Genomic DNA, 13823 nt, shown 5'->3' with positions numbered 1-13823 from the left:
ATATTGTTTTAAGAGTTCAAGTGTAATTTTATCTGTTCGGGGGAGAAAAATATTGTCAATTTCTAGTTTTGATAGGGGAATTGTGTCAAGTGGGTCATGGAGGTCAAAAACTTGATTTATAGTGTATTTTGAATCATTTGCTTGCGGTCCTGATAAATTTATTTTATCGGTTAAATTTTCTTTCTCGATTAATGGAAAAAGGTCTTTTTTATGCGATTGTTGTTTTATTCTTTTTTGTTGAGTGTTATTTTTTATCCATTGTGAGTATGGAATTGGTTTAAAAGTTGATGTGCCTAGTAAATCAACTTCGTAGTGGTTATTCTGGCAATCTAAGTAGAGTGGAAAATGTTGTAGATTATTTATTTGTGATTGATCAATATCAGTTTTTACTGCATATTTGCATTCTAGTCGGGGTGATGTTTCACCTTTTGCAAGGTAAAATTTAATTTTTTTTTGGTATTTCAACTGTAGTTTTTCTTGTGAGTAATTCAGGTGGCGTATTTCGACTTAATGTATCTGGTAACGCAAGGTTTTTTCCTGCTGTCCAAACTATATGAAAGTTTGGAAATTTCATTAGAATTAGTTGAAATCTATAAACTCTATGATTTGGATTTGACTTTTGTGTAAAGAGAAAAATAATTGGTTTGTGATCTGTGAATAGAACTGTTGGGTGTTTTGATCCAAGTATCAGAAATTCATTTTCTGTAAGTCTATAAATTATAGCTGTACATTCTCTCATTAGAGTTGAGAGTCGTAGCTCTGCTTGAGTGAATAATCGTGAATTTGCTGATATAAGATTCATTTTATTTGTTGCACTATGTGATTGTAGCAATGCTGCGCCGATGCCAAAATTTGAAGCATCGCACATTGCATAAAATGGTTGATTTGAATCTGAAATTGTATTGGAAATTTGCTCAGTTAAAAATTTTTTAATTTCTTCAAATCGTGTTTGATGTTCAGTGGTCCATTCAAAATTATTTTGTTGTCTGAGGTTATTATAGAAAGGTCTTAAGTATAATTGCATTTTATAAACATATTTACTTAAGAAATTTAACATTCCAAGGAATTCTTGGATTTTCTTTTTGTTTTTTGGTGGCTGAAGTTTTTGAATAGCGTCAATGCTTGATTTTAATGGAGTGATAGTTTCTCGTTCTATATTATGTCCTAAAAATTTAACGCGTGTTAGAAAGAAGTGTGATTTATCGGGAGCTGCCTTCAGGTTTTCGTTCTGAAGTATTTTATGATACTGTTCTAAAACTGTAAATACTTCTTCTTTAGTTTGTGATTGCATAAAAACATCATCTAAGTATGTGATTGCATTTTTCTTGAGTATTAGTGGTCTAAAAATTTTACTCATAAAAGCTGAAAAAGCTGCTGGTCCTATGGATATTCCATAGAATAAGCGATTGAATTCATATTGTTGATTTCCAATAACAAATTGTGTTAAACGTCGTGATTGTTCATCTAGTGGCATTTGATTTTAAGCACTTTTCATATCTGCGGTTGTGAAATATTTACCAGTTATCTTTGTTAAGATAACTTGTATGGGTTCAATAGGCCAATTGCATTTTGATTCGTCAATTAGTGAATTGAGGTATCTAGCGTCTAATACTATTTTTAGTGATTCACCTTTTGCTAGAATGATAACAGGGTTGATAAAAGTGTTACCTTTTGGTTGTTCTTCCTTATTTACTGGTGAGATAATTTTGTATTGTTCTAAGATGTCAAGTAATCTGTTTACTTTGTCATGTAAGTGAGTTGGTACTTAACTGGCTCTTTGTTTTTTGAAAACTGCGTCGTGTTTTAACGGGAGGTGTAGTGATGAACTAATTTTTCCAACGTCAAATTTTGATGTTGCGTAGACTGTTGAATATTTTAACAGTTGTTTTGCTAATTTATCAAGTTCAATTTGTGTAATTTGTGAATGTTCAAAATTAAACATTTGAAAAAATGTTTGTTGTTCTTTTGTGTAATTTGTTATATTGAATGTTGGTTTAAAATATGGTGTTTTTGTGAAGTAATCTGTGTTTCTTTTTTCATTACTTATTATATTATTTATGGATAATTCTTCGGCAAGAATTGTGGATTGACAAATATCTAATAATTGGAGTATATTATTAACGCGGTAGGCTACTTCATTTATAGGTGAAATTGTAGCATTTGTTTCACAATATCCTAAAAGTCCTAAGGGTAATGTTACTTGATATGGTGTATTATTATACACGTGTAATGAAATGATGTCGGAATTCGTGTTTTTCGAGTATTTTATAGATGAAATCGTAATTTTGAAAAATTTGTGGATAGGTTTAAATTGAAGACATAAAAAGTTGTTGTTTATTTTGACTTTTATTATATTGGTGAACTTGTTTTATTGAAAAATTGTATATATTTCCTGATAGTGGTTTCAGGTGTTTCCGTTGTTGATTGTAAATGGGGTAAAATTTTGAGAAGAATGGTGGTTGTTTGTTTAATCTTTGGAAGAATGTTAGGGCTGTATTTTTGTTTTTGCGTACTTATCTTTGATATGTATTTTACTATTTAAGATGTTGCTTGTTGGTATATATTTAGATATAAATGGTATGCCAATGATATTGTGTTTAATATCAGTAAAATGAAATATTTGTTTAAACGGTTTGTTTAAAATTTTGTTTTGTTCTATTGTTCGCGTGGGGAGAAGAAATAATTGGATTTTTCCATAATTTACTAATGTTGATCCTTGTGCTGTTGCTAATTTACTAAAGGTTTCAAGAGGTGTTAATTTTGGATGTAATGTTTTGATTTCATTCCATGTAGGAATATTAATTATATTTGATTCTGCTCCTGAATCAATTAAAAAATCAATTTCAAGATCTGTTGGTTGAAATTCTTTGTTTCTTGGGCTTTCTAAGAGAAATGGGATTGTCCAAATTTTTTCTCTTGGTTGTTCTTTTTGTATATTTTGATAAATATGTTTTGTGTTTGAGCATTGTGTTTCGTCTTTTTTATCGGGTTTAATTACCGTGTTACTTCCGTTTACTTCTTGTGTAGTTTGTGTAGTATCAATGGGTCCAATATAGTAATTGTGAAGGAGTTCCAATTGATTTCCATATAAATGTGAAGTAAAAGGTTGTTCATATATGATAGGTTCATAGTCGTTTTCGACTGTTATCATATTTACAGAGATGGTATTATCTGTATCACTTTCTGTATCTGACGATTCACAATTTATATGATTTAATTGTAGTTCGTTACTTCCTGTGTCATCAATACCTGGGGGTCTGAAGTTGTTTCTTCATTTGTCTGCACTTGATTAATGTGTCTTTGATGTTTTGGTGTGCTACTTCTGTATCGATGTTTAGAATCAGGATAACGGTTATTATTCCTATGTGGTGACTGGGAATAATTTCTGTATCGATTATTGTAACTTGAGTTTCGATTTTGTGAATTATTTCGTGATCTGTTTTGATAATTATCGTCTGATCTGTGATAGTTTGATCTATTATATGAATTATTCCTGGATCGATTGTTGGGGTAATTCTGATTTCGATTATTTGAATAACTTCTATTTCTATTATGTGAATAGTTTCTATTTCTGTTGTATGATGAGTTTCGTGATTGATTATTGGAATAGTGTCTATTCCTTGGGTTTGACTGGGAACTGGATCCAGAAACAAATTCTGTTTTATTGGAATTTGATCGTGAATAGTTATTTTGGTTATTTTGGCTATTCGATCGATTATATCTATTTTGTGAGAAATTTCAAGTATTTCCTCGTTCGGGTGATCTACTTCTATAACTTGAGTTATATGACGATTGATTCCTTGTGTAATTTAAGTTGCTCGGAAGTGGTTTTCCTGAGCTGTTATTACTATATATATTTTTGTTTGGTAGATTTTGGTCTTTTTCATAAATTGATAGAACGATTTATTTGGTTCTTTGTGTTTTTGAGGTTTATTCTGATTGTCTTGTTGTTTTTGTCTACATTCGGAAATACTGTGTCCGTATCATCGGCAATAATTACACCGTTTTTTGAAGGATGGTTTGCCTTTAAAGTTTGGGTGTTTTTCGTAGATATTTAGTATTTCAGTGATTTTTTCAATCAGGTCTGTGTCTGATTCTTGTATGTTATTTATATGTGTAGTATTTGTTTCAATTCGATTAACATATTGTAGTTTTAGATTTTCTGTTTCTTCGAGTTTCATTGTGATTTCTGCTTGTTCTAGTTTATCTACTAATTTTCGAAAATCTAAATCCGGTTCTCGAATTGAGGAAGGATGAGATGCTCTCTTTTTTATAGCTATTTTCCTTCATTGAGGTGTTAAGGTCATCATTAAAATTTCTGTCATTTTTGTAATTTTGTAATCATGTGTATTAAGTGAATATGCTTTTCGAACTAGTGTTTCTATTCGTACTGCTAATTGCTTAATTGTTTCATTTGGTAATCTGCGGATTTCGTTGCATCAGAATCAAACATTTTTGAAAATTCTTGTGCGAATCTTTTCCAGTCTGATTTTATTTCTATGGGTAATACTGAAAACCATTTTTGGGCTGCGCCATCTAGGGTTGTTTGTATTAATGCTGTGCGTCTATGTATCCAATTATAGATTGATGCGTATTAATTGGTTCGGGTCCTATATTTAAAATTAAATTTGCTGTTACTGCATTTAGATAATCTTCTACAGAATATTCAGGGTCTGTTCCTGTGAATACCATTAATGGTTTATTCGATGTTATTGATGATCCACCCATGAGGTATGGATTCATAGTCATCTGTAGTGATTCTGCGGCATTTGGCATTTGTGAAAAATTTGAAAGTTGATTTTTTGTGATTTCGTGTTGGTAATAGGGAAGCGGTATTTCATTTTGCATTTGTGTTGGTTGATAAGAATGCATTAACATTGGATTTTGTGGTTGTATTGGTTGAAAAGATTGTGTGTTAAATGTGTTTTGTATATGCATTTGTTGTGGATTTTGTACATCTGTTGGGTTTTGTGGGTAAATTTTCATATTTTGAGATGGTTGAGATTGTCGCGGTCTCTGTGTGCGATATTCTTTAGTATATGCTGCAAAAATATCTGGTTGGTGATAATCATCTTGATCAGATGATAAATAGTTTGTATTATATGGTGTATGTTGTTTGTTTTTATTTTGTTGGAAGAATGGGTAATTTTCACTATAATCCTGTGTAGGTTGTGGATTATCTGGAAAATTTACTGAATTGGTCGATGTTTTTGGGAGATTCCAATAATGGGAACATACATGGTTTAAGTTTTGTGTATTTTTTCGGGGAGGTTGGTTTGTTCTTGGTTTGTGAGCATAATTATAATTGTGTTCTGCAAAAGTGTTTCTTGCGAACGGTTTTCGTGTTTTTGACGGTATTGTCATTGGTCTATACGTTTGATAGTCCATATGTGAATATTTTGGAGCAACCGAAGGTTTTACGGTTGATTGTAAGGTTACCTGTGTTAGTGATGTATTTGTATTTCTTGGTGTTGTCAGATTGGGATGTATTGGTGAAATACTCTGTTGTGTAGTTGTTGCTGTTGTTTGGACGATTTCTTCATTTTTGAAGTGTGATGGTGTGTGAATATCTTGTTGTGTAAGATTTCTTGTTCCATTGAGGTTTTCATTATGTATGACCGTCGAATTTAAACTGTTTTTTCGTGTATCAAGTAAAATGTTTTATAATTCAATGGTGTTGCATCAATGGTTAATGGTACTACTTTTACATAATCTGTGTGAAAAGATATTGTACTTATTGCTTGACTTGAGATAGCTTGTGGGATATTTAGAAATACTGGATGAGACCAATCAGGGTCCCAAACGTAATCTGATTGTTCTGAAAGAACAGTGTCGTCATTGGTATTTTGAGGTCTGAAATTCTTTCTTGCTTGTGAAATTAAATCTAAATTGTGGGTGAAATAATCTATTATAAACCATGCTAAAATCTTTTGTAAATCATGTTTAGTGTTTTGTGAAACATCTTCTTTAGTGAAATTTTTGCGAATTTTATGTAGAAATGTTAAAAAATACTGTGATTTCATTTCGTACTTTTGTATGTTTGGATGTTTCGGTTGGTGATATACTTTGAACTTCTGTTTTTTCTAATATATAAATATAACTATATATTACTGCAAAAACTTCGTTAGTGAATATGGAGTTTGCTCTTTGTGAATTATGATATTGTATGCTTTTGATATATTCTATGAATACTTTTGAAAATTCTAAGTCAATATCGTCTGTTTGAATTACATATTTACGATGGGCTGTATTTGGTGTGCTGAATTCTATGGTGTAGATTCCATATTGTTGTGTTAGATTGCATGTATTTCAAATAATGTTCAATAATTTGTCTTTTGATTTTTACATCTGGGAATTCTGCTTTGCATGGGCTGATCCCTGGTTCAAACAAATTTACGAGTAAGTTCTTGCAAAAATCGTGTTGTCCTCTATCATCGAGTGAATCTATAAGAAAGGGAAAAACTGCTTCGTCATCTGGACTTTCGTCACTTTGGGTGTGGCTCATTTTTTCGTTTGATGACTGTTAATATATAACTATCGATGTGTCTTATGGGTTGATTCCAATTATACAAGTGTACTGGTTTGTGTTTGTATTGCTTTTTTATTCTTCTTTTTCCTCTTTTTGATGAATTTGAAGTTGTTTCTGAGTCGGAAAAATATAATTGATCATGAATGGGACAATTTTTATCTATTGATTCTTTTAATTTGTATAGTTCGTCTAAACTGTTGACTTCTGATTCCGAAAATGCGTTTCTAATTTTTGAAAATTTTTTTCGTGTGATTTGTCTTTGTTTGTTTATAATTTTCCTTTTTATTGTTTGTCGTTTTGTTCTAATGTATCCAACTGTTTGTGTATGAGGTGTGATTACAAGATCGTATTTATTGTTATCTATTTCACAATTATGTCAAACAGTGTTTGTTTATTTCCTAAATTTTTGAATGACATAAGGTTTAGGATGAGGGATGCAAGAAGTTGTTAGTTATTTCTATTTCCTTAGACTGTTAGTCCTTACGATTTTTTGGTTAGCTTAACCTGGGTCTTTTTGTTCAGGGTTGGAAAGAAAAGTATATCGATTCCGGAGAATGATGTTCTACTTTCTCGTGGCTAGTCTAAGTTAAGGTGTTAACTTACTTTATCTGACTTAGGGGTAGTGATTGTGTTCAAGGGTTGGAGAATAGTAAATCGATCCACAAGGTCCAGGTATAAATCCGCAAGCAGTTCGTTAGATACTATTTTGAACTTACTAAGTCTAAGATCTATCCTGGGTCTGGTAAGGGGAGGGTTCAAGTGAAGGATGAATAACCGGAGTTCTTCACTGTTTATCTTAATTTGAATGGTTAGTTTTATTGAAAAATTTCTATTAGTCCTGGGTCTTTTGAAAAGGTTGGATAGTGAATCGACGTTTGAGGTCGTTAGACACTTGCTAAGTGGGTGGGGGAGAACAAAATTATTCTTTTTGATCCAAGTATAGGCCTTGATGATCAGGTTTTTAATTTAGTGAAATAGAAAATTTATAAAGATCCAAGGATAAGCCTTGATGATCTGATTTTTAAAATTAAGTAAATTTTTAGGTTTAAAATGGTTTAAATTTATTTAATCAAAAGATTTAGTTTTTGAATGATATTAGTGAGCTTGTGTTTGATGTTATGTTTAGGTGATGGAGCTGGAACAACAGGATGATTTATGATTACTAACTATTTATTGTCATGCTACTAATTTTTATTTTTATTTTCAATAAATATTTTTCAAATATGTTTTAAATAATACTGCAGAAATTAGGAAAACAATCTGAGATCTTTTTATCAATCGTTATTGTACATTAATAATTTTGTTTAGCGCCTGAAATGATCATGAAGATTTACTTCAAAATTTTATGTTTGCAAATGAAAATCTAAATTCATTGCTAATAAGATTCTAAATATAAAAGTTTGTGTTGGCTTTTGCCGTACAACCTTAAAATTAAATTGTAGGTTTCTACATAGTCGTATATCGTCTCTTGTCCGAGGTTTTCTTCCAATACCGGGTAGTTCTAGTATTGTTCGGAATATCGGCTCTGATCTATTGAGTCGTAGAGACATTTCAATTAAATTATTATCGTGTAACATTTTAAAAATGTTTTGTCTAAATTCTAATCTATATTTGGTGAATTCTAAGCTATTCAGGTCTTATTCGAGACTTATGGTCGCACCAGATGAGTTAGAACCGATGTGCTTAACTCATAGAGTAATTTCGGATAGGGTACACCGTCTGCTCGTCACGCTATCTTATTTTCGGCCGGATAGATTCGTGCAACTTCTTAGTCTAATACCGATCCTAATCTTACTCTTATATCTACTAGTCTCAGGGTGTTTAACTAGTCTCTGCTAGGCTCAATAGATCTAGAGTATACTGGCTTATTGCAACTGCTGAAGTTCTCTTGGAGAGGCAACTAATTTCTAAGTTAAATTCAAATCTCTCTGGTGCTGAAATTACAAGTAATTTCAGCACTTACAAATAAGTGGGTTGTTAGTTAGATGGATTATGATTGGTTAATATTAAATATTTTACAGTGATAAAATATCCAATTATAAAATGTAGTTTAGATCAGGTTCCATTTGTCTTTAGGAGTATGGACAAGAGAACTTCGATTCGACGTGGACAGCGAGTGATTTGCAACAACAGCTAGGACACATTGCCGACGATGGCTGTTCCTCGAGGGAGCGGAAAAAGAGTCTTTTCGAGGACTTGGAAGAGATTTCGGGCTCCACTGATTCTCAAAGACTCAGCCAGATGGAAAATATGTTGGTGGAACATTCGTCTGAAAGCTCAGGTATTTATAAACAAATTCTGAAGTTCAATATTTTAGCACCATTAATAAATCATAAACTGCCTTTCAGTTTTCATATGCCCTGTATTTATAATTGATCAATTGAGTTCTAATTTTTATTTACTAGTATGCCCGTCAATGCAAAAATTTTGCAGATATTCGCGGATTTTATGCCATGCCTCAAGTTTCTCGCTGCAGAATCCGTTACGCCTATATTTTGGGTTGCCCTGCTGCAGACAAACTGAAATGTGGTCAAAAACTGGGGAAGTACATATTTTTAGGTATGTTGCCAGAATTATCCGGACAGTTTCTAAACATCCACCTCAACTCTTCACGACCACAGTCCGTTTACTCCTCCTCCAGCTCCGTCTTCCACTCCGGCGAGTTGGGACCCCCTGCCGGGTGGAGTGGCGCCAACTCCTCTCACAACTCGCCCCCCCCCTCTGTCTCTGGTGCGTTGTCTTCGTTCCCCTCCGAGGAACAGAGCACAAACTCCCCACTAATGACGTCATCTTCATATCCGAACCAACCTCAGTTGACTCGTCAGTCGTTGCAAGGTAAGTCGGCCTCCTATTCTCTACAACAATAGTCATTGTAATTCAATACTTCTGAGCTTTTTGGGACTTGATCTCATTTCTCTTGGCCAAAGCCATGTGTGGTGATCTCGACTTGAACTTTGTCGACGAAAATACGTTTTCTGGTATATCATTCCAATAATACTTGCATCAATCATGATCCTACGCGATACATACACGCTTTTAACAAATCTCAAATTTACCTCGTGGATTTTCAAACTGGTAGTATGTTAGACCATTTTATGAGCTAATTTGAAATATTATGTATTTTTTTTTGTAAAAATGGCCACCTTGTTCTTACTGCAAAAGGACCTCTGGATGTGAAACAGCTGCTGAAGCACAAACTGCAGGGCAAACAGCAGGGCAGAGATCGGATCTATTCGGACCCCATCCACCCTCTTATGAGCAGTCCTCTATCTCCCAGTACCAGTGAGTTAGAGAAAACCGCCAAGTTCAGGTCACCCAGCGTCAGTGTGGGCTCAGAGGCGCTCAAAGACGACGAAGAGGTAAGTCCAATCCCAACCCGGTCCCAATGTCATCCTTTCCCGGTCAGAGGGTTCCGAAGGTCATCCTTATCCTCAAGAAGAAACCGGCTACGGCAAAATGGATGACACCCTGGTAATTTTCCGATAAGGGCATGAATTACCGAAAAACGCACAAATTACCAGGTTTTTCAAATTGGATGCGTTTTTTTGGTAGTTTGTGCCCTCCACCGTAAAAAAAAACAACTCCCTCCCTGCAATGGGTAAGGTCGGGGCTAATGAAAAACCAAGAAGTTAGTGCAGGGGCGGATCTAGAATTTTCTCGAGGGGGGCGAATTTTCAAAAATTTTGTCGACCTTTTTTTAGGTCGACCATATTGATTTTCCGAGCTCTCCCAAAGCACTAAAAAGATTTTTCTTTTGCCAAAAATTCTGCGCCGCAGTCAAAATGTTGAAAAAACATGCCAAAAAAAGCATTTTAAGGCACTATTTGAAAAATTTTGACCAAAAAAATTGCGTTTTTTCGGCGCGCGCTCCACCCTTAAAATTGGTATATATTGGCGCCAAAGGCGTCTATAGAAAACTTTTAGGGTCCGTCACCAAAAATGCATATCTCAAAATAGTACAAAAGGGGGGGGACACTTTGGGTCGGCAGGGGGTCGAATCCTTGAGGGGAAGGCGTAAGCTGTTCAAAATCGACTAACAACGAGGATACCCGACCACATTCAAAAACAAATAAAAAAACTTTTGAAATCTCCAAATCAGCGTCGTTTTTTCTGCGTATTATAATTTTAGAGCTATAGAAGGCGTAGAAATTTAGTGAGTTAGCCATTAAATACTACAATTGTCTTCAAAAATCAAATAACCGAAAAAAAAAAATTTTTAAATGAAAAAAAAACTATATCATTTTTATGAACGAGAAAGCGCTTAATGAAACTTCCAAAACTGTTTTTTTTTTAAAACAATTTTTTTTGCCTGAATGGTCAATATTTAGGTGTCCTACAATTTAATGACATACAATTTAACACCGTACATTTTAACACTTAGTCATCTCACTACTAAACGATTTAAATCGACAACAATCTAACTCCTATTTTCCAGTTTAACACAGTACATTTTAACACCTAGTCATTTCACTTTTAAAATTAATGCTGTATGAATTCCTTATCTTAACTCTTATCACACCAAAGTTGATCCTGCTATTAACACACGCACCATAATGAAAAACTATGTTTATCTTAGTTATACATGCTAAAAGGAGGCCTCCTTATTTACTTAAGACTCCTATCTACAAGTTTGTAATTTATTTTCAGTTAGACTTTTCGCTAAAGCATTATTATTACTAACAAAAGCTGCTTGTGCTAATTCATAACAATTAGACGTAAAAATTCCGACAAAAGTTAAATTCTGACAGTCACTTTATACTTTACTCAAGTGATAAACACACGCAAACACAATAACACATTATGATTGAGTCTTCTTTCGAGTTCACAGTTTCATCTAAAAACAAGCCAATTCTTATAGCGTCCTGCCATGAGTTTTATTTCAATCGAAAAAATAAGTTTACAGAAAACTGAATTTGCTTAAAATATCAAACATATAAATGTCGAGCAACTGCCATTACTGAAAATAACGAATTAATCGAGACGCGTGGAGAGCATAACCACGACATTTCAGCGGGAAAATTGGAGGCCCGAAATGTCATAAAGCATATAAAAGACCTCAGCGAGAGATTTACCCCGACTGTTGCAGTTGCCAGTGCGGTTTTGCTGGTTACAAACGATTTGGCCACTCAGTTTGCCCTCCCAAGTAAAGAAAAACTGATCCAAACGGCTGCGCGCACTCGTAAGCAGCTAGATGTAAATATGCCGCCCATCCCCGTTGCGCGAAATTTCGAGATTCCTGAAATGTTTGAAAATTTTATCCGGTATGACAGTGGATCAAATAATCATGAGCGAATCATTTTGTGCGGCGACCCCGAAATGCTGAGAGTTCTGGAGAAGTCATCTTTCTGGTTAGCCGATGGGATTTTGGAAACTACTCCAAAATTGTTCTATCAGTTATATTCAATTCATGTTAGTGTATCTGGCATTGCGCCAGCTTGCATTTACGCCTTCCTTCCTAACAAAACCGAAAAAACCTACAATTGCTTCTTGCAGGCGTTGATTGATTTAGCACCCAACTGCCGGCCTGAAAACATTTTGTTAGATTTTGAGCAAGCTGCTCTTCAGTCCTTCCAAAAAACATTCCCCGAAGCACATTTATCGGGTTGTTTTTTTCCATCTCTCCCTGAGTTACATGAGAAAAATTAATGAACTGAGTCTGAAAGTGACCTACGAAACGAATCACGATTTAGCGCTGGCTTTAAAAATGCTGCCATCCCTTGCATAATGAATAAACTGCCCACGAATCTTCGGTAACCAAAACAAGCATCAATTTGAAGTCAAAAACAAAAAACGAAACTCCAAACCCAAAAGGAAGCCAAATTCGATTCTTAAAAACATAGTCCTGTGTGATACAGAGATGTGTGAAAATGGTCAGCGCGGTTGCAAAGATAAAATAAAATATAATTTTGTTCAAAAAACATTTTGAAACAGGGAGGCATCGCGCAGCATCATAAAGAGCCTTAACAAGGATTGAGAATCAATCACGGAGCGACAACTAAGACAAAAAACTTGGGCCGACCCTCGTTACGCCGGAATTGAAACGACTCAAAAAATCTAGCTATGAAATTTTTCAAAGTGAATTTGTTATGACCCAATCCCTCGTGAAACAGGCAAAAACAAAAAAAACAATTCGCCCATAAAACTGCACAATGAATTAGTGAACTTGTGATACAATTGAAACATTGCATGGCAAGATATTCGATAGAAAAAAAAACTTTATTCAAAAATTCTAGCTGAAAATTAACTTTGGAGTTAAAAAACTTCTATCTACAATTCTTTTTGTTTCAGACAATTTCAAAAACAGCCATCACAAGCATTGAAAATTGACAAAGCGGCGACTGAAGCAAAAACAAAAATTGGTTTAACCTTCGTGAAGCCGCAAACAAATTTGTAGACATAATAATATTCAAGCTATAAACGTTTTTGGGACCCAACCCTCCTAAAACAAAAAAGCATTACACAAATCGAAACTGAGTTCAAAAAGTTTCACACCTTTGAAATTGCGCAGGATAAGTTGACTCAGCCGATATAACACTCGAAACGCACAATACGAAAAAATTGTATCATATTGTAGTATTAAAAATTGACTATATATTTTTGATACATTATTACAGTAGGTACTGTATCTTGTGAAGATGCAGAGTCTAAGAAAATGGACAAAACTTTATCAGGTTTTTTAACCAAGAAAAAGTTTTAGTGGACCATTATAAAACACTTGCTGCCGCAAGTGTAAGAGTTCATTGTTCGCTCCGCGTCCAGACAATTCGGCCAAAGACAATTCAGCCGATTTGAAAGTCAGACAATTTTGGCGGAAGTTGAAAAGTGAAAAAGTAATATGATGGATGCTCTTAAAATTCGATCGAAGTTTTAAAATTTTGAAAAGTTTCTCGATATTGAGAGAAAGGAGTTTGATTTTCTTTACATGAAGATCTACTTTTTTGTAACTTTTCACAAAATTTATAATTGGTGTCATGCGCAGGAATTTCTCGATGGGAAAGAAATGGCTTTTCGAAAAAAAAGTTGTCGGCCTTTTTTACCGGTAGACCAAATTAATTTACCATGGTACCTTTAAACTTAATATAGGCCCTGCTCTGTCAAAAAAAATCTGTACCGAAATATAAGGCCATTTTTTTTGAAAAACGCGAAAAATGACGTAGTGGGGCGCTTTTACAAACGTTTTTACAAAGAAATAGCAGCACGAACATTTTTGCAAAGAGGGCACTCCCTGAAACGGAGTGTATATTGCCGCCAATTACCCCTTTAAATTTTTTAGAGTTGCTCAAACAATATTTTA

At 34.0% G+C, this 13823-nt stretch overlaps 1 protein-coding gene across 4 annotated transcripts in view; it reads left to right on the top strand.

The window, feature by feature from the left end:
- Nucleotides 1-13823, top strand: part of LOC134851213 (uncharacterized) — a 44420-nt gene that overhangs the window by 15309 nt on the left and 15288 nt on the right. For all 4 annotated transcript variants that reach the window (XM_063867225.1, XM_063867208.1, XM_063867200.1 and 1 more), the window contains 3 exons: nt 8606-8810; nt 9089-9364; nt 9692-9888. In XM_063867225.1, coding sequence (XP_063723295.1) covers nt 8606-8810; nt 9089-9364; nt 9692-9888 — 678 coding nt within the window. The remainder of the gene's footprint in view (nt 1-8605; nt 8811-9088; nt 9365-9691; nt 9889-13823) is intronic.

The sequence above is a fragment of the Symsagittifera roscoffensis genome, chromosome 1 (assembly GCF_963678635.1).
Source record: "Symsagittifera roscoffensis chromosome 1, txSymRosc1.1, whole genome shotgun sequence".
Classification (NCBI taxonomy): domain Eukaryota; kingdom Metazoa; phylum Xenacoelomorpha; order Acoela; family Convolutidae; genus Symsagittifera; species Symsagittifera roscoffensis.
This window is presented reverse-complemented; position numbering and strand designations above follow the sequence as displayed.